At 39.3% G+C, this 23,053-nt stretch overlaps 2 protein-coding genes across 3 annotated transcripts; one reads left to right on the top strand and one right to left on the bottom strand.

The window, feature by feature from the left end:
• Positions 1–1,819: 1,819 nt before the first annotated feature.
• LOC117901869 (neurotrimin) lies at positions 1,820–21,339 on the bottom strand. 2 transcript variants are annotated; one of them, XM_034812825.1, is made up of 9 exons: positions 20,704–21,339; positions 15,862–15,968; positions 13,963–14,179; positions 12,995–13,153; positions 12,755–12,883; positions 6,816–6,966; positions 6,459–6,601; positions 2,373–2,504; positions 1,820–2,244 (listed from the first exon to the last, which is right to left on the bottom strand). In XM_034812825.1, the coding sequence occupies exons 1-9, from the start codon at positions 20,999–21,001 to the stop codon at positions 1,988–1,990; spliced, it is 1,593 nt and encodes a 530-aa protein (XP_034668716.1). In that variant the 5' UTR covers positions 21,002–21,339; the 3' UTR covers positions 1,820–1,987. The 2 variants fall into 2 exon arrangements, with proteins under 2 accessions (XP_034668716.1, XP_034668717.1); XM_034812826.1 differs by having other exon boundaries at positions 1,821–2,184; positions 20,704–21,338.
• LOC117901870 (C-type lectin 37Da-like) lies at positions 19,636–20,289 on the top strand. The gene is made up of 2 exons (XM_034812827.1): positions 19,636–19,749; positions 19,802–20,289. Exons 1-2 carry the CDS (start codon positions 19,659–19,661, stop codon positions 20,221–20,223), a joined length of 513 nt encoding a protein of 170 aa, XP_034668718.1. The 5' UTR covers positions 19,636–19,658; the 3' UTR covers positions 20,224–20,289.
• Positions 21,340–23,053: the final 1,714 nt, after the last annotated feature.

The following is a 23,053-nucleotide window of genomic DNA, read 5'->3' as shown; positions in this document are numbered from 1 at the left end:
TCAATAAAATACAATTGCATAACGAATAAAATGTGGTCGGGCGTGAAGTCAGTAGTAGCCTCTTGCTAGATATATGTAAATATGTATATGTAAATACATATGTACATATCTGTGGGGATACACAGCTATAGAAAAAAGGAGCGTCGACAGTTGGGATACCCTGCCGAAAGATCGCTTTCTTTTTGTTGTAGATTTAGACTTTGAGGCGAATTTTTGTTTGGATCTTTTATATATGGAATTTTCAAATATTTGTAACGCATTTTTTGAGTGCCGATTTAAAACGATTGAACACCTTTGAATGGTATTTTATTATTTATTTATATATTTTTTATTTATTTGTTTTTAACTTGTTTATTTATTTATGTTTTAACGTTGAAACCCTTAACCTTAAATCGTAACATCCTCTCTCCGCAAATGTCAGCCAAATACAAATACAAAAACAAAAAAAATGCCATTGGAAGCAGGTTAATTGTTTATTAATGTTTTGCCGAGTTTCGCTTTTATTTCCTTTTTTTAATGGTTAATATTAATGTTGGGCCAATTGTTTGCAACGAGGCGTTGTTTAATTTGGTTGCTAATTAAGCATTTAACACATCATTTTTACGGCGTTATGTGCATTCTCTCTGCCATGCCATTTCCATTACTTACCCAAGCCCCAGCCCCTCCGTTTGGAGTACTATTCCCTTTATTTGTGTCTTCTTTGGGATTTTTATTTAATTTAATGCTTCAGTTACAACTCATTTTATATGCTTAAATACATGTTACATTTGTACGTATGTAACTGTGTTGTATACATATATGCGATTATATGTGCTGTGTGTTCTGTTTGTGTGTGTGTTTCATCATTCGATTCCAAATATATTTCTCATTATTCAACATTGTTTCATTTTCATTGTTTGTTAATTTGTAAATGTAGTTATAAAGCAACACATTAGTATTTGTTTGTTATTTTAATTTTTTAGCTTATATGTTTAACATCTGGTTTAATCTTTACATTACATAGTAAGCCTTTACTTACAAGCTACTTAAATAATTTTATTTCTCTGTTTGTTGATTGATGAAACAGAACATTAATTCTGACTGATGACTGGAAGAAGATTGGAAGGGTACTTGTAAAAGAAATAGGAAGCTCCCTTATCGTAAGAGCTTGAAGATCCCTTAATTCTGAATATTATTTCTTTTAAAACATATAAAAGAAATTATAGAAATGTTAAGAGATTTTATTTCTTTATGTTTTGATATTTTTGGAATTTTCTGCTCTAAAAAATTTACTAAGAAATTGTTGTTTGGTGTCCCTCTGCCATTTTTTTGTAATATTTTGTTGGTATTTTATTCCAAGGATTTTTCCCATTCCAATTTAAGCTTTAAAAATAGTTCCCAAAATAAAGCTAAATAAATTATTCTGAATTTTATACTTAACATATTCTATGCTCGATATGTGTGGTGTGGATCTATAAATCTATGTATAAATATTTCATTTGCAATCCTTAAGGCATAAGTTATACATATATTTCTGTGTTGTATGTTTTTTATATTCATGAGTGTTTTTTCTTGTGTATTTATCAGCGTTTAACGCACAAATATATATACTATATAGAGATAGATAGATGATGTGATAGATACATTATACGATCCGATATAATCATGTGAAACGATTTCTCAGTTTTGAAGCACAGCATTGAAAGCAAAATGAAATTGCATTTACCCTTTCGTTTATTTTCGTTTTGGTTGTTCCTATACATAGATTTATATATATAGAGTATAAATATTTATATATGTAAATGTGATTTGATGGATATACATATGCATATAACAAGCTCTCTCTCCCATTCTTTCTGTCTGTCTCTAGAGGCCTGGATGGGGGAAGGGCGGATCGTAATTAGGGTCTCGTTTCCACTAGTGTTTCTATACGATTAAATATAGTATTATTTTTTGTTTGTTTGCTAACATTACGGTTGAAGCCTTAGATCTAGTCCCATACCATAGTTCAGAGCCTTACACTTACAGTAGAGCTATGAGAACCAACCGCTGGCTGGCGGATTGTTAACAAGATTGTTGTTGCTGGGAGAAACAGGAGCATCCACGCAATGGCCTTGGCTGGTTGGGCTCCCCTGTTGGCTCCTGCAGCCTCGGAATCTTGTGTATTGCCATTGCCATTGGCCGCCAATGGATTTTGGGTCTTATCTAGGAAGGATTTTTGTTCAGATAAACCGATTTCATTCAAATTCGATTGATATCTCGTATCTGGATGATGAATGGTGGTGGAACATGAAATGAAATATAAATCACACAAAGAACAAGCCAACGAATAGCATGATATGATGCGGCTCTCTCCGGGGAGTTTTCTTAGCAATAGATGATATTTTACTCACTTTTATCTTGTCCATAAATGGAGCGTTGGCCATCGGAGCCCCCATAGGCGTAATTATTGCCATTGATGCCATTTTCCCGCTCCCAATGGGAGTCGGTTGTGCCCGATGATACTGTTGTTGGTGGATAGGAGACTGAAAAATGAGCGGAAAATATGAGGCTTTTTATACCCGGTACTCGAAGAGTAAATAGGGTATATTGTATTTGTGCACAAAGTGAATGTATGTAACGCACAGAAGGAAACGTCTCCGACCCCATAAAGTATATATATTCTTGATCAGCATCAATAGCCGAGTCGATTGAGCCATGTCTGTCTGTCCGTCCGTCTTGTTGAGCGCCTGGATCTCAGAGACCATAAATGCTAGAGCTACCAAATTTTGCATCCATACTTCTGGGTGCTCACACTGTTACAAGTGTATTTAAAAAATGAGCCACGCCCTCTTCCGCCTCCGCAAAAGGGCGAAAACCTCCCAAATCTACATTTTGAAGATAGCTGACAACTAAAAACGCCATTCCGTAGGGAATGACCATATCTATCAGATCACCACATTGGGGCATTATTGGAGCATTATTATAGCCACAATGAAGAAATTAATTAGCAGTGGCCAATCCCAACCCGTTCCGCAGCTTATATTTGTTTTTTGCACATTCTCTCATTCACACTGCTTCGCGCAGTGGCCGCACACTGGCCTCCGGCCGCTGGCTCTGCCTCTGCCGTGAGTCTGCAGTGTCCGGGTCTAGGGAAGGGGGGCGAGCTAAAGAAGCGTGTTGGTGTGAGAAGTGTTGTAGATGTAGATAACCGCTAATGTACAGATGTAGTACTGAGTTCCGGGTATAAAAGTTGTGACGCGTAAGAAGCGTCTCACACGTCCCTTCTTGTTATTCTTGTTGCATTCGTCCCATATGATGATTTTTGATGCTACTAAAACTTTGGCCATTGCGGAGTTTTTCGAAATGTTACATGTCGGTTGTTCAGTAGTTTGAAGGTTTAATTTTAACGCAGAGTGAGCCGTACGGCATCCGTCTAACAATGTGGCCGCTATTCCAGAAGAAGCAATTGCTACCGCAATTTCGGATCTCGCACGTACAGTGGCCAAAATCAATGACATGAGGAATGTCTTCCCAGTTCCACCGGGGGCATCCAAAAAAAATAAGCCGCCATTTCCATCATCAATTGCATTAATCAGTGTATCATAGACTTCCCTCTGCTTAGGATTCAACAGAGGTACATTCGTTTGAACTCTATTATTCTCTATTAAATGCGTAATTCTTTCCGCGATCTGGCGCTGGCTTCCTAACCTAACTAACAAACTGCCGCACATGAGGTAACACATATCTTCGATCAAGAGCAAAGTCTGGTTATGGATCTCCTCATTCACCTCAAGATCGTAATTTCTTGAGCTGACGCGAATTCGATGTAAAATATCTTCTGACATGTTATCGTTGTATTTGTTTCACAGGTCACGTGGGTTCGATGGGAAGCATGTTGAAATGATGATAGCAAATAATGTGCGTATCTGACTTGGACATGCAGAAATAATTGCTTCAGCGATTGTCGTGTCCCAATGAGTATCGTTTTCAAGCAAATTTAGCTCTTGACATGCTGCACTAAATGTGGGGCACACGATACCATTAACAGTTCGCAGTGATACAGAAACGCTTGAACCATTTCTTCTTGCACTTCGAAGATTATTCCTCTGTTCATCTGTACGATAAGCTCGACGATTTCTCTCTGTTTGCTCTTGTGTTTGAGAAGCACGAATTAATGCCCTTCTTTGCTCCATACTAATGCGGCGTTGTTCTCGTGCAATTTCTCGTTCTCCATCAGATAATTGACTCTCGATATTCCGTTGCCTAATTGCATTACGGCTTCGCTGGGAAAGATTAGATCTTCTAGGACGCGGCATTGTTATTAAAATGATTAATACAAATTAAACAAATAAATAAAACAAATTTTAAATATGATTACAAAAATACAAATGAACAACAAATGAACAAATGAACTTTTTAGACAAATTTCTGAACACACACATGATGTCTTCACAAAAAAATATAGTTTTGGCTTTAAAGCCGCAACAAACAGGCCATAAGTTGTTTTTAAGATGTATTCTGCTACTCGGGACGGAAACAAATCCAACAAATCAAAAACCATGGCAATCGGTCCAGCCGTTCTCGAGTTATAAGTGTTGTAACAAATACGACTTTCTTTTATATACATATATAGATTTTGTGTGCCTTTCATTTCATGCGTTGGCTTTCCTATAAATCACACGTTCATTTACTTTAAATTTCCTCGCATCAACAATGAACAAAGCTATATCGGCACACCCTACCCTACCCCCCAGTCGACTCATATTCTATTTTGTACAAAAAACAACTGAATCTTGTTTTCATAAAATTTACATTTTTCAATTTGGAATTTTTACCACGTTTCATGCATGCCATTTGTTGGTCTCTTACTTTTTGTTCATTATTTATTTCAAGTTTACTTGTGTCCTTTATTTATTTATTTAAATATGTATGTATTTGTATCTTATTTTACATTTTATTTGACTCTTTTTTATTTATTTAAAAATCTCCAGCGTTTTTTTTTTTGTTGTGTTGCTGTTATTGTTTTGTCTCTTTTGAATTTTTGCATTTCATACGCTCCATTGGATTAAGCAAAATGATAATTATTTGCCGTACTCCGTATTTCCATTTCCATAATAATGTGTAAAACACATCTACATAGACACATGTGCGGGAGTATATTTATAACCACCCTCCATCCTACTAAAAATGACTTTTCATATGCTTTCCACATTTCAATTTGTTGCAAATTATAATTCGAATGGAAATTTTTGCAATTCCGAATCACAGCTCAGCTGCACTTTCCACTAAATTACCAAAAACTGTTTCCATATGTAAAATCGTTTTACTGGTGGAGGATATTGCCAAATCAGAAATTAATGAAATATGTCAAATGGCAGTTGCAAGGGGAGCTACATAAGTCTCTCCCTCCACCAAAAGTTGATGGTGTTTGATGGCTTTTTGCGATAAATGTGAATGAAATTCTACAGTAAGTATATCTCTCTACCAAGGTGCACTTTTTGCTTTCGTTTATATTCTTCCACAATTTATCTATATTTTTATCTTGAACAAATGTTATATTAAAGTTCCATCACATCCTTGGGCGTTTTCCTCTTTGCTTTTGCAAACGAAATTGCCCACAATCTATAAGTTTAAATTTTCTTGAGCTGCGAACGAGCGAATCCATCACGTAATTAAACGTAAAGACGTGATATTAACTTGCAACTTGAGGAGCGGCACTTGCAACGTATACTACATACATATATGTAGTTTAAAGTTGCCTCATGTACAGGAGGGGTCCTGCTGCTCCTTCTTCTTTGGAGGCTAAACCCGAGAAGCAGAGGCACAGCCTGGCCGAAAAAATTCCACACCTTCGGACCAAAAAGGACGTGACTTGATTTTTCACTGGCTTGATTATGGCGCTGCTCAACGAGCAGGCAAACCCTGCCTCGCTCTCCCTATCCTTCTCTAGGGCAGGTTCATTCAAGTCAATTGCGATTCCATGCCGCAGGAAGGGTGGCACATGTGCCATGTGGCATGTCTGGGATGCCTTGATGGCAATTCGTAGTGAGGCAATTAAGTCACGGACGGACATCCTCGGACAATCGTTCGAGATTTCTTTCCTTCTTTCATTCTTTATTTTTTTTTTTCTGCGTTTCTTTTTGCTCTTTCATTTGGCCTTTGTTTTCGGGCGTCTAAATGGCTTAGATTTGTCAATTTGTGTTAAGGCCAATGCGGCGGTAGTTTTTCAATGCTTCACAGAGCTCCAAAATGACTCCCAGACATCGAGAGCTTAATTAGTTGGGATATGAAGAAACTGAAACTTTAAGAAGAAATGTCACGCACTTAAATGGGAAATTCTACCCCAGCAAATGCTCGAAGATTATCTCAAGATTTTCTGTTTTCCTTCCATTAAAAACGCATTTGCCTGAAACTTTTGTCAGAAAACATTCTCCTTATGCCGATTCCTAATTGCATTCTGAAGTTCTCTCATGTCTTCATCTCTCTCTTTTACTTACCATACAATCGAATAATGCCATCTGTCTCTCCTCTGGGATTCTTGGCCACACATTTGTAGATGCCATCATCGCCGCTGCTTACATTTATGATCGTTAGCTTCATGTGCGTTTTGTAGGCAGGAACGCCAACGCTTGATTCAACTCTGAAAATGTGGAAAATAAAGCGTTTACACATTTTGGTTTTTATACATGAAAATATTTAAGAGAATCAGCTCAGGAATCTATCATCAGAGAATTCCCCTTTTGGCACTCTTCAATCATAAATCTCTGTCTTAATCTCTTCTTAAGTTAAACTCTCTTTAAAATTGACTTAAAATATATGTTTTGGGGTACATTTTCCTGCATACTGGAACTCACTTGTACTTGTGCGAATCGTGTATGATTGGTCCCTCGCCGCGTGTCCAATAATTGAGAGATGTGGGATGCGCCTCCGTAAAACATTCGATGGTGACATTGAAACCTTCTGGTGCGCCAACCAATTGATGTGGGATGAGCAGCATTGGGGGGACTATAGAGAGAGGAATTAATTAAAGATAGGAAAGATTCCCTACAACCTATAAAATGTACATTTTCACTTTCATTTCCTTTTTTCCTCTCAAACGAACTCCACATTTTTTTCATATATTTTTCATACAAGAGATATCTAGATTTTCACACTGATGTTTCTGGTTCTTTGTTTTTGCCAGATTTTAATTCAAATTTCGAAACATTTTTTCTAGCGTATTTCATTTGAATTGCAAGAAAAAGTCTCTCAGAAAAGAAACAACCAGAGAGCGCGAGAGAAAGTTCTTGAGAATAAAAAACTATTCCATGAATAGCATTATTCGGAATGCGAATACGAATACGAATACGAACACGAAAATGTCTTATCTTGCCAGATACTCATTCTGCCCTCAGCCTGTAACTTTTGTGTCTTTGTATCTATAGAATTGCAACCTTTGGTTTTGAGCAGACGAAAAACCACACTTCTCGCGCATTCGGCGCACATTTTTAATTAAGATATTAAATGGAAAAAATGGGCGAAAGAAAAAAACGTGGTGAAAATGTCACGAAAAGAGGGGACTAATGAACACTCGAGCATTACTGGTTTTTCTTTCAGAATTATTGTCAGTGTTCGTTACGAGGTGGAGGAGCAGAAGGAGGTAGAATCAGAGGAATCTTCATCATCATTAAGTGCCACAATGGAGGACCATTCTCATGTTCTCTCTTTCCCTCTCTGGTATTTTTTTGGCCGCTGCTGCTTTTACCTTTTGTGAATTTATGTCCACCGTGAGATGGCAATTAAGCTGAAGACTAACACAAAAAAATTGTAGCATAAAATGGTGTGAATGGAGGCAGCAGCCCAGACCTTCTGTTTGTACCACCAATTGAATTTTTAATCAGCTTTTGGACGCAAATTAGCGTCAGGTTGGGGCAGGATTTATTTTTTTTTGCCCTGAAGAGTATCTGCCAGCAGCGGCTCTGTGCCTTCTTGTATTTTTGATGAGGCATGAAACCCAAACCCCTTTTTTAGCGGTTGTGTGATATAATCCTTTTAATAAAAATACAGGCTTAAGTGTGATGAAATGAACAGCTTAATTAAGTTGTCAATGGGTTAGGATCAACTCAAACTACCCAAAGTGTGGGAGCTGCAAAAAGGAGTGCGGAAAAACTGCAAACATTTCTTCTGCGATGATATTTTGATTGGCTGCTCCTTTGTGAATAATATTTATATCCGGTACTCGACGAGTAAATAGGGTATATTGTATTTCTGCACAAAGAGAATGTATGTAACGCACAGAAGGAAACGTCTCCGACCTTATAAAGTATATATATTCTTGATCAGCATCAATAGCCGAGTCGATTGAGCCATGTCTGTCTGTCGGTCTGTCAGTCCGTCCGTCTGTCCGTCTTGTTTGTCGGCTAGTTCTCAGAGACTATAAGAGCTAAAGCCACTAAATTTTGAATACAGACTGCTGTATGCTCACACTGAAACCAGTGTATTTCAAAAATGAGCCCCGCCCCCTTTCCGCCCCCGCAAAAGGGCGAAAACCTCCCAAATCTACAATTTTGAAGATAACAGAAAACTAAAAACGCCATTCCGTAGGGAATGACCATATCTATCAGATCACCAAATTGGGATCCGATTGGATCATTATTATAGCCACAATGAAGAAATTAATTTGCAAGTCCCGCAGCTTGTATTTGTTTTTTACACATTCTCTCATTCACATTCTGCTTCGCGCAGTTTATGCCTCTGCCACGACTCTGCCCTGACTCTGCAGTGTGTGTTTCTAAGGGAGGGTGGCGAGCTAAAGGAGCGTGTTGGCGTGAGTAGTGTTGTTGATGTAGATGACAGATGAAGAAAAAATGTAAAATTTGACAAATAACCGCTAAGGTTAGGTGTAGTACTGAGTGCCGGGTATAAAAGTTGTGACGCGTAAGAAGCGTCTCACACGTCCCTTCTCGTTTTTGTTTAGGAAACAGATTTTGCCCCAAACAATTTGTTAAAACAACTTCTGTGTGACAGCTTGCATACGTTGTCCTTTAGTTCCCTGGAAACGCACATACAGAGTCGTAGTCGCATACGTTTAGGTTTTATTTTCATGGCGTGCGTTGCTTAACAAGCAGGAAGCAACAAATTCAGTTTCTGTTTCCGTAGTTTTGCTTCTTTCTTCCTTTCTCTACATATATCCTCGCATTTCTGACTGCATACTGATTTGTTGCCTCTTTGTGCAACCAAATGGCACAACACAAGAAACACAGAGAAAAGTTCCCTCAAGAACTCAAGAAGAAATCAAGGCAACAACAAAAAAAAGGGGCACATGTGCCACAAACGACCCTTAACCTGGCGCCACTTGTACCCAAAGAATCGTCCTGCAACAGTAAAGGAATGTATGAAAAAAGAGCAAGAAATGTGGGTTTCTTTGGGTGGATATAAAACTAAATATACCCTGTACTCAAAGAATTTTTAAAGAATGATTTTAAGGGAAAATCAAGGTGGTTTTTCAATTTATGTAAACTGATTTTCTAATTGCAGTGAAAGTTTGACTTTCGTTAGAAAATATAAAGATCTATGATAAAACCAAAGGGTATGTTCTTAGAATTGTGGGCGCCTTAAGTTGTTCCAGAAAAAATTAAAGTATTGCTGTGGAAAGACATTGTAAATGGTTATATCGACGTTTTGGGCTGTGAAATTTTGATGAGTTTTTAAGAATACATCATTCCCATTTACATAATAAATACAGGGTGAATGTCTCCGGGTATTGTAATTTCGTATGCCATGCAGAGATATTTTATATTGATATAATTTCTGTTGATTTCTGTACCCCTCCTGCCTGAATGTTTCAGAGCGGAGAGCGAGTGCGAGAGCTTAAGCTCAAGTCAAGTGGTAGAAATCACCTTGAAGTTATCTTGTCGTCGTTTTCCTTATTTTCCCTCAGTTTCCATTCATTTTAATTGCCCTTGCAAAAGAAGAGAGTCCCCTCGAAGGAGCACCGCCTCTGCTCAAGTGGTTTTCCCCTCTGGCAGGACAAACATTTGTCCCGGGATAACAGCTTCTTTACCACTCACCGAGTCCCACTCCTGACTGCGACTCCTTTATTCGACTTTTCTTTCGTTTCGTTACGTTTCCGGGCACTGATTTAAATTACAATTGAGTGGCGACAATATTGGTGAAAGGCGGAGGAGCAGAGTGGATACCAGCTCTGGAGGAAGCGGAGCAGAGAGGAGCAGAGAGAAAGAACGCTCGCCAAGCAGCTGCTAAGTGCCACACAGAACCCAAGTCGACGGGCGGGCGTCCAACAAGGACTTAAGTCAACAATAATTTAGTCCCTCCCAATCCAAACCGGTGGCAGAAGGTGCACTGGACACTGAGTGACATTTTTTTTCTACATAGAAAATTACAGAGAAAAAACTGTGCGGAAAAGCTGCAGAGGAAGAAGCAAAAAAAAAGAGGTGAACTGTCGAGTGTAAACAACTTGAAAATTAGCCGTTAATGAAGCCTCGTAAAGGGGTTCGGGAATCAACGAATAGATTTGCAGGGAGGATTACCTTCTTATTTTTTTTTCTGTTGCAAGTGAAGGAGCGCTGCGACCATTGATTGGGGCACAATGCCATTCCATGGAGGAACAATGTTTGTGGAATTAGTGTGAGAGTTTTGTGTAAATGGGAAATGACGATGGCATTGACTTGATTGCCGGACAGCAGAGAATGGCTGGATAATGGCAGGAGATGGCGTCTATTCTTAGAGGACAATTGTCTATAGAAAATAAAAGGCTTTCAAGGGCCTTCAGTTTTTCTTTGGCTTCTGTGTTGATGGAAACTGATTATGACAATTTCCTTGATTTATGAAGATATTTGCTTTCCATAAATGATGTCTTCATAGAAGATTTTCCTTTAAAGAAGCTTTTCGGTCCAACAATTCTTTTCGCTCCATTTCCACCCACAAAAACTCTCGCAATCAAGGGGGAAGGGACAATTTTCGACTTTCTTCTATTGGTTTTTTGTGTGTTTTTGCCGCTGACCGCTGCTGTGCGCACACGTGTAATTTGTATTGCACTTTTTGTGGGAAGGACTCTCCCTTCCCCCTCTTCGTTGCTTGTTTTCCCCCGTTGAATTTCAGTAGCGAAAACCCACACAGAAATAGATTTATGCTTGCGGCATTTTTAAGTGACAGCAAACGAGGAAATTTCTGTGACGACTGTGGGACATGGCTGTTGACTGCCTTGCATCCTGCGGGGAGCGCGGCTTGACAGGAGCTTGACAACACATGTGATGTGGCTTGTCTGGCTGGCTGTCTGTCGCCAGTAATAAATCTTAAAAAACTGCACAACAGCCACAACGAACGCGGTGATTTGATTCCATCATTTCATGTGTTTGTTTTTTATACCCGGTACTCGAAGAGTAAATAGGGTATATTGTATTTGTGCGAATAACGATTGTATGTAACGTTCAGAATGAAACGTTTCCGACCCCATAAAGTATGTATATATATTCTTGATCAGCATCAATAGCCGAGTTGATAGAGCCATGTCTGTTTGTCGGTCTGTCAGTCCGTCCGTCTGTCCGTCTTGTTTGTCGGCTAGTTCTCAGAGACTCTAAGAGCTAGAGCCACCAAATTTTGCATCCAGACTGATGTATGCTCACACTGAAACCAGTGTATTTCAACAATGAGCCCCGCCCCCTTCCGCCCCCGCAAAAGGGCGAAAACCTGCCAAACCTACAATTTTTAAGATAAAAGAAAACTAAAGACGCCATTCCGTAGGAAATGACCATATCTATCAGATCACCATTGGGATCCGATTGGATCATTATTATGGCCACAATGAAAAAATTAATTTGCAGTGGCTAAACCCACCCCGTCCCGCAGCTTATATTTGTTTTTTACACATTCTCTCATTCACACTCTGCTTCGCGCTGTTTGTGGCCTCTGCCTCTGACACGTCTCTGCCTCTGCCACGTCTCTGCCCTGACTCTGCAGTGTGTGGCTCTAGGGGAGGGTGGCGAGCTAAAGAAGCGTGTTGGCGTGAGTAGTGTTGTTGATGTAGATGACAGATGAAGAAAAAATGTAAAATTTTACAAATAACCGCTAAGGTGCAGATGTAGTACTGAGTGCCGGGTATAAAAGTTGTGGCGCGTAAGAAGCGTCTCACACGTCTCTTCTCGTTTTTTCTTTCTTTCTGCAGCTGTTTCTTGTTGTCGTTTTACGTGCTCCGGGCTTAAGCCTCAGATACAGCTACAAGTGTGTGTTTCAAATTGCAAAAAAGTAGAAAAAAGGCTGCTGAAAGTTTAAGCACAGATTGTTGTGGTCTCAAAGAAATCCATGAAAAACTATGGAAAATACATTTAAAATAGGAGCAGAAAATGCGCAGGACACTCTTGGAAAACAATTTTAATTTTTCCGTTTTCATTTAAAATTCACACAGCTTCTCCTTCAAGTTTAACAACACTTTTTTCCCACTTGTTCCACTGTAACGTGGAAAACCGCTACCCAGATTCTCGACTTTAATCCGCTGATCCGTCAAATGGAAATTTTAGTTGCAACAGACACACAAAAATAAAGGAAAAGGAATTTTAAGAGCCAAACATGTCTTTTGGTCATCAAAATAAATTGAAAACCGGAAAGGACACTGCAAAGAACATCTAAAAATAAATGAAAGATAACCCAAGTTTATATTTAGACAACTTTCAGGAAAGTACACGCCATCGAATGGTAAACCAAAGGATTTAGGGGGAAATATGACAGTATTTTCTAGGGGAGTCGCTTTATCATTTTTGAGGTTGACAAGGAAGCTCCATTAAAGAGGGATACTTACAGTCGACACTGACTTTGATGCGCTTGGAAACCGTTGGGGGCACCCCATTCGAGGCGATGCACAGGTAGGCGCCCATGTCCAATCGAGAGATGCGAGTTATCTCCAATGTATCGCCCTCCCATTCGTTGACTGAAGAGGAGACATGGAAAGAGAAAAATAGAGGACAGTGTTAAATGATTGATGCAGTGCAGCCCCCCAGTCCCATTCGCCCTCTCCATGTTGTGAACATTCTGCACTTACCTATGTGATTCTTATTGATGGCTATGCGGGAGTTATCATCCCGTTTCCATTTGATAATGGGTCTCGGGCTACCACTCGCCCGACACCTCAGCGAAATGTTGGCCCCCTCGCGGACAATCACATCGCTGGAGCTCAGCGAGTCATCAATGTTGGGGGGAACTGCAGAAGGGGATACAAATATGGATAATTTAATACTAAAGTGCGATAACTATTTTCTTTATATCTAGAACTAAGCTTTGGCCTCCTACCTATTATTGCTTAATATTTTCGAATTGTAGAACTATTTGTTTTCTTTTATTTTAGATATATTTTTATAACCTTTTTCAGTGTTACATTCTAACACCATTAGTCAGAGAAAATCATCCACATTCAGCTATCAATTTAATTGCAAATTTCATTAGCAAATATTTTATTGTTAAGGCTACATTTTCTGTTGTGGAAAATTGACTCTTTTTTGTTGCAATTTTTTAGCTTAATTTCTCTTATTTTTACTTTCTTTGCGGATGTACTATATTTTTTTTAATTAAAAGCTTGCGCGCATTCGCTCATTTCCCTTCCACAAATATCGCATGAAATTTTTAATAATTTGTTTGTTGTTTGCGCAAGGCATGGAAAATAATTTCGCCTGTGCAAAGTATTCTGGATTCACAGGATTCACTGAACTGTGCTCCACACTTTCGGGTGCCTGCTCTTGGGTCTCGTTCTGTGCTCTGGACGCCGGACTCTCGTTTGGCTTTCGCCTGTTTTCGTTTTCGATTTTGTTTTGTTTTTCTGTTGTTTTTCCCTGTGCTTAAAGGCACATAAATTATTTTTTAATTCACCGCGTATTTGCACAGGATTTTCCGGTGCGATTTTCACTTGCCCTTTGGCCAAAACGCAGACCCATGGGGCTGGGACCGACCCGGTACCTCAGGGGAGCGTCTCCCTTCGTTGATTAGATTTTCGCACAAGTTTTTTGGTCCACTCACCCACAACATTTAGGTAGCCAAACTGCGTTTTGGCCGTCACCGTATTGATCTGGCACATATAGCGTCCCTTGTCCTCCTCGTGGACATTATTGATGTGCAGATACCACGTGCGATGCCTGTCGTGCTTGTCGTGCGTTACACTGATCCGTGGATTCCTAGTGATCACGTGATTGTGAACGGTAAGAATGGCACTCTGCTCAAAGTGCATCCATGCTACCTGTAAAAGAGAGAGAATGTTTGTTTATTACTATTATATTTCGGAATCAAATTTCCACTGCAGTCTCAACAGCACATTTCTTTGCTCCTTTTTTTCACCATTTAGTGGCCTCTAGTTCCCCGTATTAACATTTGAAATGGAAGCTAAAACTATTTAATAACTTGTCCCCCCAATGGAATTTTCTGTGCATTCTACTACTAAAGGAGACACAGACATTTATGGTATCCAGTTTAGGGACTACATATCCTCAGCAATTTTACTCAGCAAGTACTAAAAAAAAGAAAATGGAAAAACGCGTTGGAAAAGGCAGAAAACGGAAGCGAGAAAATTGCATCATAGTGGTGTCGCATATAAAAATAAACGCAAACCCGGTTACAGGATCCTCTGCGTATCCTGTGAGTGTGAGTATATCTGGTGATAGCTCGTCTGAATTACATGCATCTAGTAGTAGCTGAAAGAGTACTGAGGCGTGTGTGTATGTGTAGCAAGGAGTGTAACCTTACTTACAGGACGCCCTGCCACTGCCACTGCGTACTGCCACATGCCACTACGTTCTGCCACTGCTATTGCTACTTAAACATGCCATAAGACTCTAAGGCTAAACCAGAAGAAACTAAAAAGAGGAGCTGCACTTTTCCTTTTGGCATTTTTCCTCAGCAGTTTTTCCTAATGCACTGCACGTTCCTGTATGTCGGTTTTTCTCTCGTCCTCTCCCTCTCTCATTTACACCTCAATTTGATTCCATTTCCTACTCCGCTCAGACGAGACTATTGAATGGGTTTACTGGGAATTTTGTTCCTCGGTTGCTTGCTGGCTAACAAGCCGCACTCGCCCAGTGGTTGATGATGTTGCGATAGGTACTTGAGCTGCAGCTTGGAATTTCAGTGTAAAGTGTCCTTTAATGATGCCCACAGCTAAGGATCTCTCTCACTATCTCTATCCCTCCTTTTAAAGTTGGTAATTGGATGGGTCGTCGTCTGCTCATCGTATCATCGTGTGTGAATGTCCATTGAGGTATAATTAATTAGTTGACTTTTCCGTTTTCCGTCTTATCATCGGTTCCACGCGCTGTTCCTCGCGCCTCATTTGCTATGCATTCCATTCTGCCTTCCTTTTCCCTCTCTCTCTTTCTGTGTGTGCCTCTACTAATCTCCCGTTTGAACACCGTTTTTATGCCAAGTAATCAAATCATTAGCACTTATTACAAGCTCCTTAATTAATAAATCATTTTACGTCCTTTTCAAGCTTTTCCTTCTCTTTCCTATACTCTCCCTCTCTTTCGATTATATTTTTGTGCTAATGATGCATAAAAACTATGCAGCGAGACGCAATGTCAGCACTTTTCAGGGTCTCTTCTATCTCTCACTGCACTGTGTGCATTCAAGGGTATTTTTTTCAATAGATAAATGGATAAAGGACGAATTTTTATTATTTTTGTTTGCGCTAATTTGCAAAGAAGGCAAAGAAGAATTTCATAAATGAAAGGAAAAACTATTAATGGGAATAAAACGTATGGAAGTTAATTTTTCTAAAGGAATTTTCCAACTTAATTGGTTTTTTATATCATATATTAGACATAGAAATGATTGAGTGCAGAAAAAGCTTTTTTAAAATATTTTTGTGAATCCTCCAATAGAGGCTCTTTCCATGCCATATGCTATTAATTTGTCAAATTTTCTTACCTTATATGATCCCAGATTCTTAACGGAACATCCGAGTTTAACATTACGTCCAGCAGGTACAGTTACATTTTCGATGTATTCAGTAAATTCGGGTTCTTCGACAACAGCTGCAAAACATATATTTCAATACATAGCAAAAGAGAATACGAATTAATTTAGTGCATAAAATATTTATTCAATTTTCATTTGACATTCATATTTGACTAAGTTATTCTTTCGGTTGTGCTCCGAGGGAGCGGGTGGGCGGTTGAAGTGTATGGTTCCTATGTCAATATGTCACGCATTTGGATTGCATTTTCTATTTTGTATTTGCATAATCAAATAAACCATAAAAATCAATTATGCGCACAAAATTAATTGTAAAAATGTTTTGTGGGACCAATCGCCAAGGGCGTTTCGGCTGGGAGGAGGTGTGGAATACCATTGGTTTGGCAAAAATCCTTTGGTGGGGTAGTGGAAAATAATTATTTCATTGATTTCTGCATGGAATCATTATTGCTGCTGCTGTTGAGGCATTTCCCTGCCGGTGGGACAAAGATTGTAAATGGGCAGGAATTGGACTGTGGACTGTGGGATACCTTTGAAATTGGGGGTAAGGAATATAGGATCTGAAGGAATATAGATTATCTTAATTGCATTGACAACTATCATTATTATCGTTGTATCCAAAAAAATGTGTAATTTTGTAGCTATCATATTTTTCAAGCAGACACTGTTAAAGTTTTTAATGCGTTTTGGAATTAAGGTGAAAAAATTTAATTTTGATATTTAATCAAACCAAAGATAATTCTTCTGCCTTCTATAGTCTGCAAGCTACACATACTGTTATATACCCTTTCTGTTCTTTGAATACCCTGTAATAACAATAGCAAATGTGTACAAATATAATTAAACACATGTTCGCGCACACCCATCCTCTCTCTCTCTCTCTCTTGATATTTTGCCTTAAACATCAACAAGTTGAACGTTTTTGCCCCTTTTTGGCTCACGCCTGCGTGCATGCAGCAGGCAGCAGCTGCTGCACGTTGCATGCTGCATTCATTAAAGTTTTAATGGCTGTAGAATTTCAATGGGGTAAATTCTCTGTAGCGATTTTCTAGAGAGGCTGGCGACGACTTGGCCTAAATCATTTAGTTTCTAATTTGTTTGTAAGTTAATCAAATATTGGATATATGTACATAGAAATTCTATTTTTGTTGATTTTGCGCAAACGATAGGCAAACGGGGCAAATGATTTGAATATGGTCATTCAATTAACCTGTTATTCTATTTGCAACAGCAATTATTTAGCATTCCTTCCGTGCTCCACCTCCTGGCAAATGGCACCAGGTTATGCGCATAATAAACGACTCGAATTTCAGTGGAAATGTTTTGGAAGTTAAGCGTGTAAAGATGCTCAAAGAATGATCAAAGGCTTTTCGAATGTGTGATAAACTGAGCAATTAAATGTTGATTTACTTATTTTATGTATAAACCAAAGAAAATTTGATTTAATTGGAGGATTATTTTGGGTAATTAGTTAACCTATAAAATACACCACTTTAGTCATTTTTTTTTAAATAAAAAATTCTTATTTGCCACATTAAAAGCGTCCTTTGAAATTATGCCCTTTCCGTTTGATATTTGCACTTTGTGGAAAATGTGAAAATTCGTTGGAGGGACCCAACATTTTAATTGCAATTTATGATTATGTACATTCGTTCTACATACAGAGTATATTTTCCATATTTTCACAGACGCCAAAACGATAGAGAAACAAATGGAGGAGAGGCCTACGCCAGTTTCCATCCATTGGCTTTGGCGTAATTATCTATTTATGATGTATGCTGCCGTCTGCCTGCCGGATATAGAAGGTGAGTACAAACTTATATATACATACATATGTACATATATACCATATACACACGATATAGAGTTACACATTTGTTGCAAATGGAATTGGCACTGGGGTGGAGAAGGAGCAGGAGGAAATTTGTGTGTGCGCCACAAGTCAATATAAATTCGACAGTTGACACTGGAATGGAAAAGCATGGCCACAGGGCATGAATATACCCTTTAAATGGAATTGTTGAATGGTTCTAGATGAAAACTAAACCTTCTCTTATGAAGAATTTCCCATTGAAACTGGGTTCCCAGGGTATCTATTACTTTGTTCATTGTTTCTATCACCAACCCCATTTGTATCACATTTGACCATGCCCCCTAGTGTCTGGCAAGCCCCAGCAACTAATTAACGAAACAATAACACAAAATGTTGCATAAATTAGTGAAGGCTCCACAGAGAGAAAAGGCCAGCGAGCCAGCCCGCAAGAGGCGAAAGGCCAGCGAGCCAGCCCGCGAGAGGCAAAAGGCCATCCATTGGAGGCGAGGCTCCTCCTAGAAAATTGACACCCATAAAAAATGTGTGGATGCAACGCAACAAACACTGTTGCAAGTCAAGCGTGCAACGTTTACGCAGTGGGCGTTCTGGGTGAGGGTTTGGTTGAAGCAAAATTCTCTGCATAATCATGGGATTTCAACCAGCTGCAATTTTCGCGCCAGAGCGCGTGTCTGCATATAAATTTTCCGAGACGAGGCGGACTCTGCTACGCCCTCCAAACAAAAACAAGAACAAAACGAATGCAAAAGCTTGGGGTTATAGGAATAAAAAAGATATGACAGTTTACCCTAGGGAAAGACAGGGAATTGGAGATGCTCTTTGGAGGTGAAAATCTTGGTTCGAAATTGGAAATATTTTAGAAGAGATTTTGACATAACAGCTGAAGCTTTAAGAAGATTTTTGAATATTTTTTGAGGAATTTTCGACTCTAGTTCACCCGTAATCGCTGAGTTAAACTTAATGAACATTTGCTAGCATTTTATTTTTATATTCTAATTTTGAATAATCTGCATACAAAATGTTCCCTTCGCAAATGCTTTAACTCTGATATTTGCCACTTGTTGTAGGAACAGGAACATATCTAAACTATACCTTTTTTTCTTCAAGTGTATCCAAACCTTCGACTTTCACAACCAAAACTCTGTATCCTCTGCTGCTCTTGCTGCTGTGGTGGCTTCTGTTGCACCTGAGAACAATGACAGCCGGCATTTGCATGGGGGGCATGTGAGTGGGATATACTCACATCCAAAAAAGAGAGCAACACTTAACCCTCCCGGGGGCGCATTTCTTTTTCGTCACATATCTGTGCGGTAGCACCAGCAGCTGCTCCTCCTGCTTCGTGCCTGCCTGATTTTCATTTTTGGCATAAAGCCGTGTTTCACTTATGACCCGAGGCGCCTCTCTATTTTCTATCTGTCTCTATCCATCTTTCTCTCTCTGTCAGAGCGGATAACTTCCCTTTCCTACCATGTGTCACCCTGTCTATGTCGCCCTCTCCTGTTGTCTGTGTAAGTATGATGAGAGATCCGAGATACCAGATATGGATATCCGCGTGTTATTGATGCCATCATCATGATGGGGCAGCAACGAGAGAACCACAGCCACGGAGCAGGCAACACTCGACTAATGTAAGAATGCAATATTTACACTCCACTTCAGAGTTTTGATTAACTACGCTTTCAATGGACTAGACATTCTCCTAGACTTGACTAACATAATGCCCGCAACGACACTTGAAACCGAAGCAAACAAAAAAGATTAGAACCCGCAGTGCAAAGTACTCGTGATTTAATAATTTATTAAGGCACTTTAAAATTACAAATTTGTTGTAACAAATATAGATATGGCAAGATAGTCTTTATCTGTTTTGTGGTATAAAAGAATCAACCTTAGAGTAGAATAGTACAGTCTTATCAAAATGTTGCTGCGATCAGCTGGAGTCTTTAACTTTTTGTTTTTCTTACTTTCCCTATCGGGGGCTTATACTACAACACCAGATGTCGTAGATGGTAAGCTCCTGCGTGATATTACTGCTTCAAAATTCTCTGAATCCTTTTTTAGGTTATCTCAACATAACCGCTTTTTCATTCCTTCAGATTGGCAAAGGTTTATACTATTTTGATAGAGGCATCAAATTGAACTGGTTCGATGCCTATGAGTCGTGTCGGCGCATAAAGTCTGACCTGGTTGCATTTGAAACCATCGATGAATGGGATTTGATCCATGAGTATCTAAAAACACTTGGGCGACCCGATGATTTGTTTTGGACTTCAGGAAATGATTTAGCGAATGTGGGTAAACATAATTGGTTCGCAACTGGAGAACCCCTGACATTGGATATCTGGGCTCCCGGTGAGCCAAATAATAATGGAGGAATCGAGCATTGCGATGAGTTGGGTTATAGGGGCACGAGACCAAATAACAATTTATTGAATGACTTATCTTGTAATAGTACGAGACATTATATTTGCGAAAGGCTTTGAAGGATTTGTTTTTAGATATAAATGTATTGTAATCAAAATAAACCCCTTTTTAAAGATTTTCCTGAACGAGTACTCGCACTCGATCGAATTTAAGTGGCAGAAGGATATCCAAGATATATTTGTATGGGATAACTGCTAGGGGATTTAAAGACATTCCATGTTGAATGTTGAGCCAACGACAGCGTCGCTTATAACATATAACATGGTAAAATATGTGAGATATATAGTTCCCTAAAGGATGATTGAGATGGAATTGTCTTTGTAATAAATATAAAAGCAGTTCTATTTTATTGCAGACTCATCCTGAATCGAAAATTAATTCGATTTAGCTAAATGCTTCCACTTTTTCCACTTGAATGTTGGATTTTGCTTTGTCCAAAAACCACACACAAATTTATGTAGAACAGTGTAGACAGCGCTAACATTTGCATTTCGCCTTTGAATAAATTTAAAGTAGATAAATATGCGAAGGATACTCACTGTTTAAATTCGTGGTTTGGCCATTGGCCACAACACCGCCACCGGCAACAATCACGCCATTGCTTCCGACCACCGTATTGCCAGTTCCTGTGGCAATACCGATGACTCCGACGTGTCCTACGCCGCCTCCCACGCCATTTGTGGCACCGCTTGCTGTCTTCGTACCGGATGGATGCTTGCCAGGGGCGTCTCCACCATTCAGTATTTGTGGCAAGATGATCTTGTTGTTGGTGGAGTCCCCCGCTGTGGCCGTGAGCACGAGGAGGGCCCCAATTAGATGCCAAGATGGCAGCAACATCAACTTGCCGTTTTGTCCTTGGGCGACCGTTTAGCCACAGCAACCGCCAGGAGCAGCCCCAAAGATGGCCTTGCCGCCTGGCCAAAGTGCATCCTCCTCTCTGTAATACTAAATCCTGCTCCTCTCCTCCTCCTGTTCTCACTCTCACTTGCTTTTGTATGCCTGGGGTTTTGTTTTCTGATTTTAAGTTAAATGTTTTTCTTTTCTCGAGCGTTTTTCACACGGTTTTGTTATCACAGTTTTTTCATTGGCCCTTGGGCATTTGCTTAGCAATTTTGATCAGGGCTTAATATTTGATGATAAAAGGTCTCACACGTTTAGATTTAAAAATTTGGCTTCACAGTTTTTTTCTTTCTCTGTGGATAACTAAGAAACACATTCCATCTGCCAAAGGCACACAAAAAAACTGCCTTAATTCTCGAGTTTTCCATTTGACTTTGGCGCTGCCATAAATTTGCTTTCAATTCACTTCCATTCCCCCCTCTTGCCAATTGTTTGCTGTCTAGTAAGTTTCCCTATCGCAATTTCCCCGTTTTGTGCGAGTGCCATGCAGATTTTCCGGGGGAATTCAATAAAGTTTGGCAAAATATTATCCCCATGCAGCCGTATTCCCGCTGCCACACACGACCAAATAGACACACACACAGTCATTCCCATTTCGTGTAGCACGTGTTGCAGCAAAGTTTACCCGAGAGGGAAACGGATAAAGGGCTAGCGGAAACACCGGAATAGTCATAAAGATTAGCCCTGGAGACTCTCGCTGTCTCCCTGGCGAGCAGTTGATAAATGATTCTTTGCTTTCTTTGTATTTCTATTGTAAATTAAAAGTCGAATGAAGGAACTAACTAAATGAGGAATTTACAGAGATTTTTCTTAAGACTTTAAGTTCATATTTAAGTGGGTTCACGACCTCTAAGACTTAAAGTTGTAGGAGAGCCCACATATATACCATATATTCTGTTAGTAACATAGAAATACATTTTTGTTTTAGCAGAAAGAGCGATAAAAAAATGTTTCAAAAAACAAACCAAACTTCATTGCAATCGGTTAGCTTTGAATACTTTTGTGTTGAGTGTTCAAAACTTTGTGATATCCACAATTTCCAATATATAGAGTCGTGCACTCTGACAGACAATGAAATACATCACAATCGGATAGATATTATTACCAGAAAATCATTCTTCCACACTTCCAGAGTTAGCGGTATCTTTCAGTGCTCTATTTTATTTCTTTTTAAAACAGGATAAAATGTTTTTGTCTGATGCACATTCATGTGCAGACAGACATCGTGAAGTCTTTTTACGAGTATACCAATTAATTTGAATGCTCTTTCTATTTGTTGTTTATCTTCAGTTTTTTGAGGTTTTTCCTCCTCCTCATTCCCTTTTTCTGTCTATTTTCTGAATTTATTTGCTACTTTTATAACGTTTTGTCGTTTGTAAATGTTAAGTTTCTGTTTGCCAGCAATGTGTGTGTTTATGTACAGTGCGTGACAGAGCAATAGCGCTTTCGAAGATCTATTGAAAAAAAGTCGCCTTTTAAATCTGGTTCTTGGGATGAAAGATCTATGAAGGTTTTAAAATATCCTATTAAACGAAAAGTCCCAATAGACATAAGACACACTTCAGATTGTCCCTGCTGTGCTTATACTCCCGAAACGCAATGCCATGTCCTATGTATCGTTTGCTGAAAGATGTTTCTTTGGCCGTCTCTCTGCAGCTACCCAGTCGAAACTTTCTCTAGGAAATTTGATATTTTTTATGGCTTTTAAGCGTGTCGCCAGTTGGCTTTTTGTGGGGTCTCGCTACTCCACCCCTCAGCCCCTCTAGCAAACACACAAAACTTTTTCCCTTATGACTCGCTTATGAAATTAAGCAATTTTTCGATGCCCCTTCCCCAATTTGTGGACGGTGGCACACATGATGAAGCATTTGCCTCATGGACCAAAACAGATTTAACATCCCTAAAATGGCAGAAAGAACAAGTGGGAGTGGCGGGGGCCATTTTATGCACTTTTTTATGAGTTTGCCAAAGTGTTTTGTAATTAAATTA

Source organism: Drosophila subobscura, chromosome U (genome assembly GCF_008121235.1).
Source record: "Drosophila subobscura isolate 14011-0131.10 chromosome U, UCBerk_Dsub_1.0, whole genome shotgun sequence".
NCBI lineage: Eukaryota > Metazoa > Arthropoda > Insecta > Diptera > Drosophilidae > Drosophila > Drosophila subobscura.
This window is presented reverse-complemented; position numbering and strand designations above follow the sequence as displayed.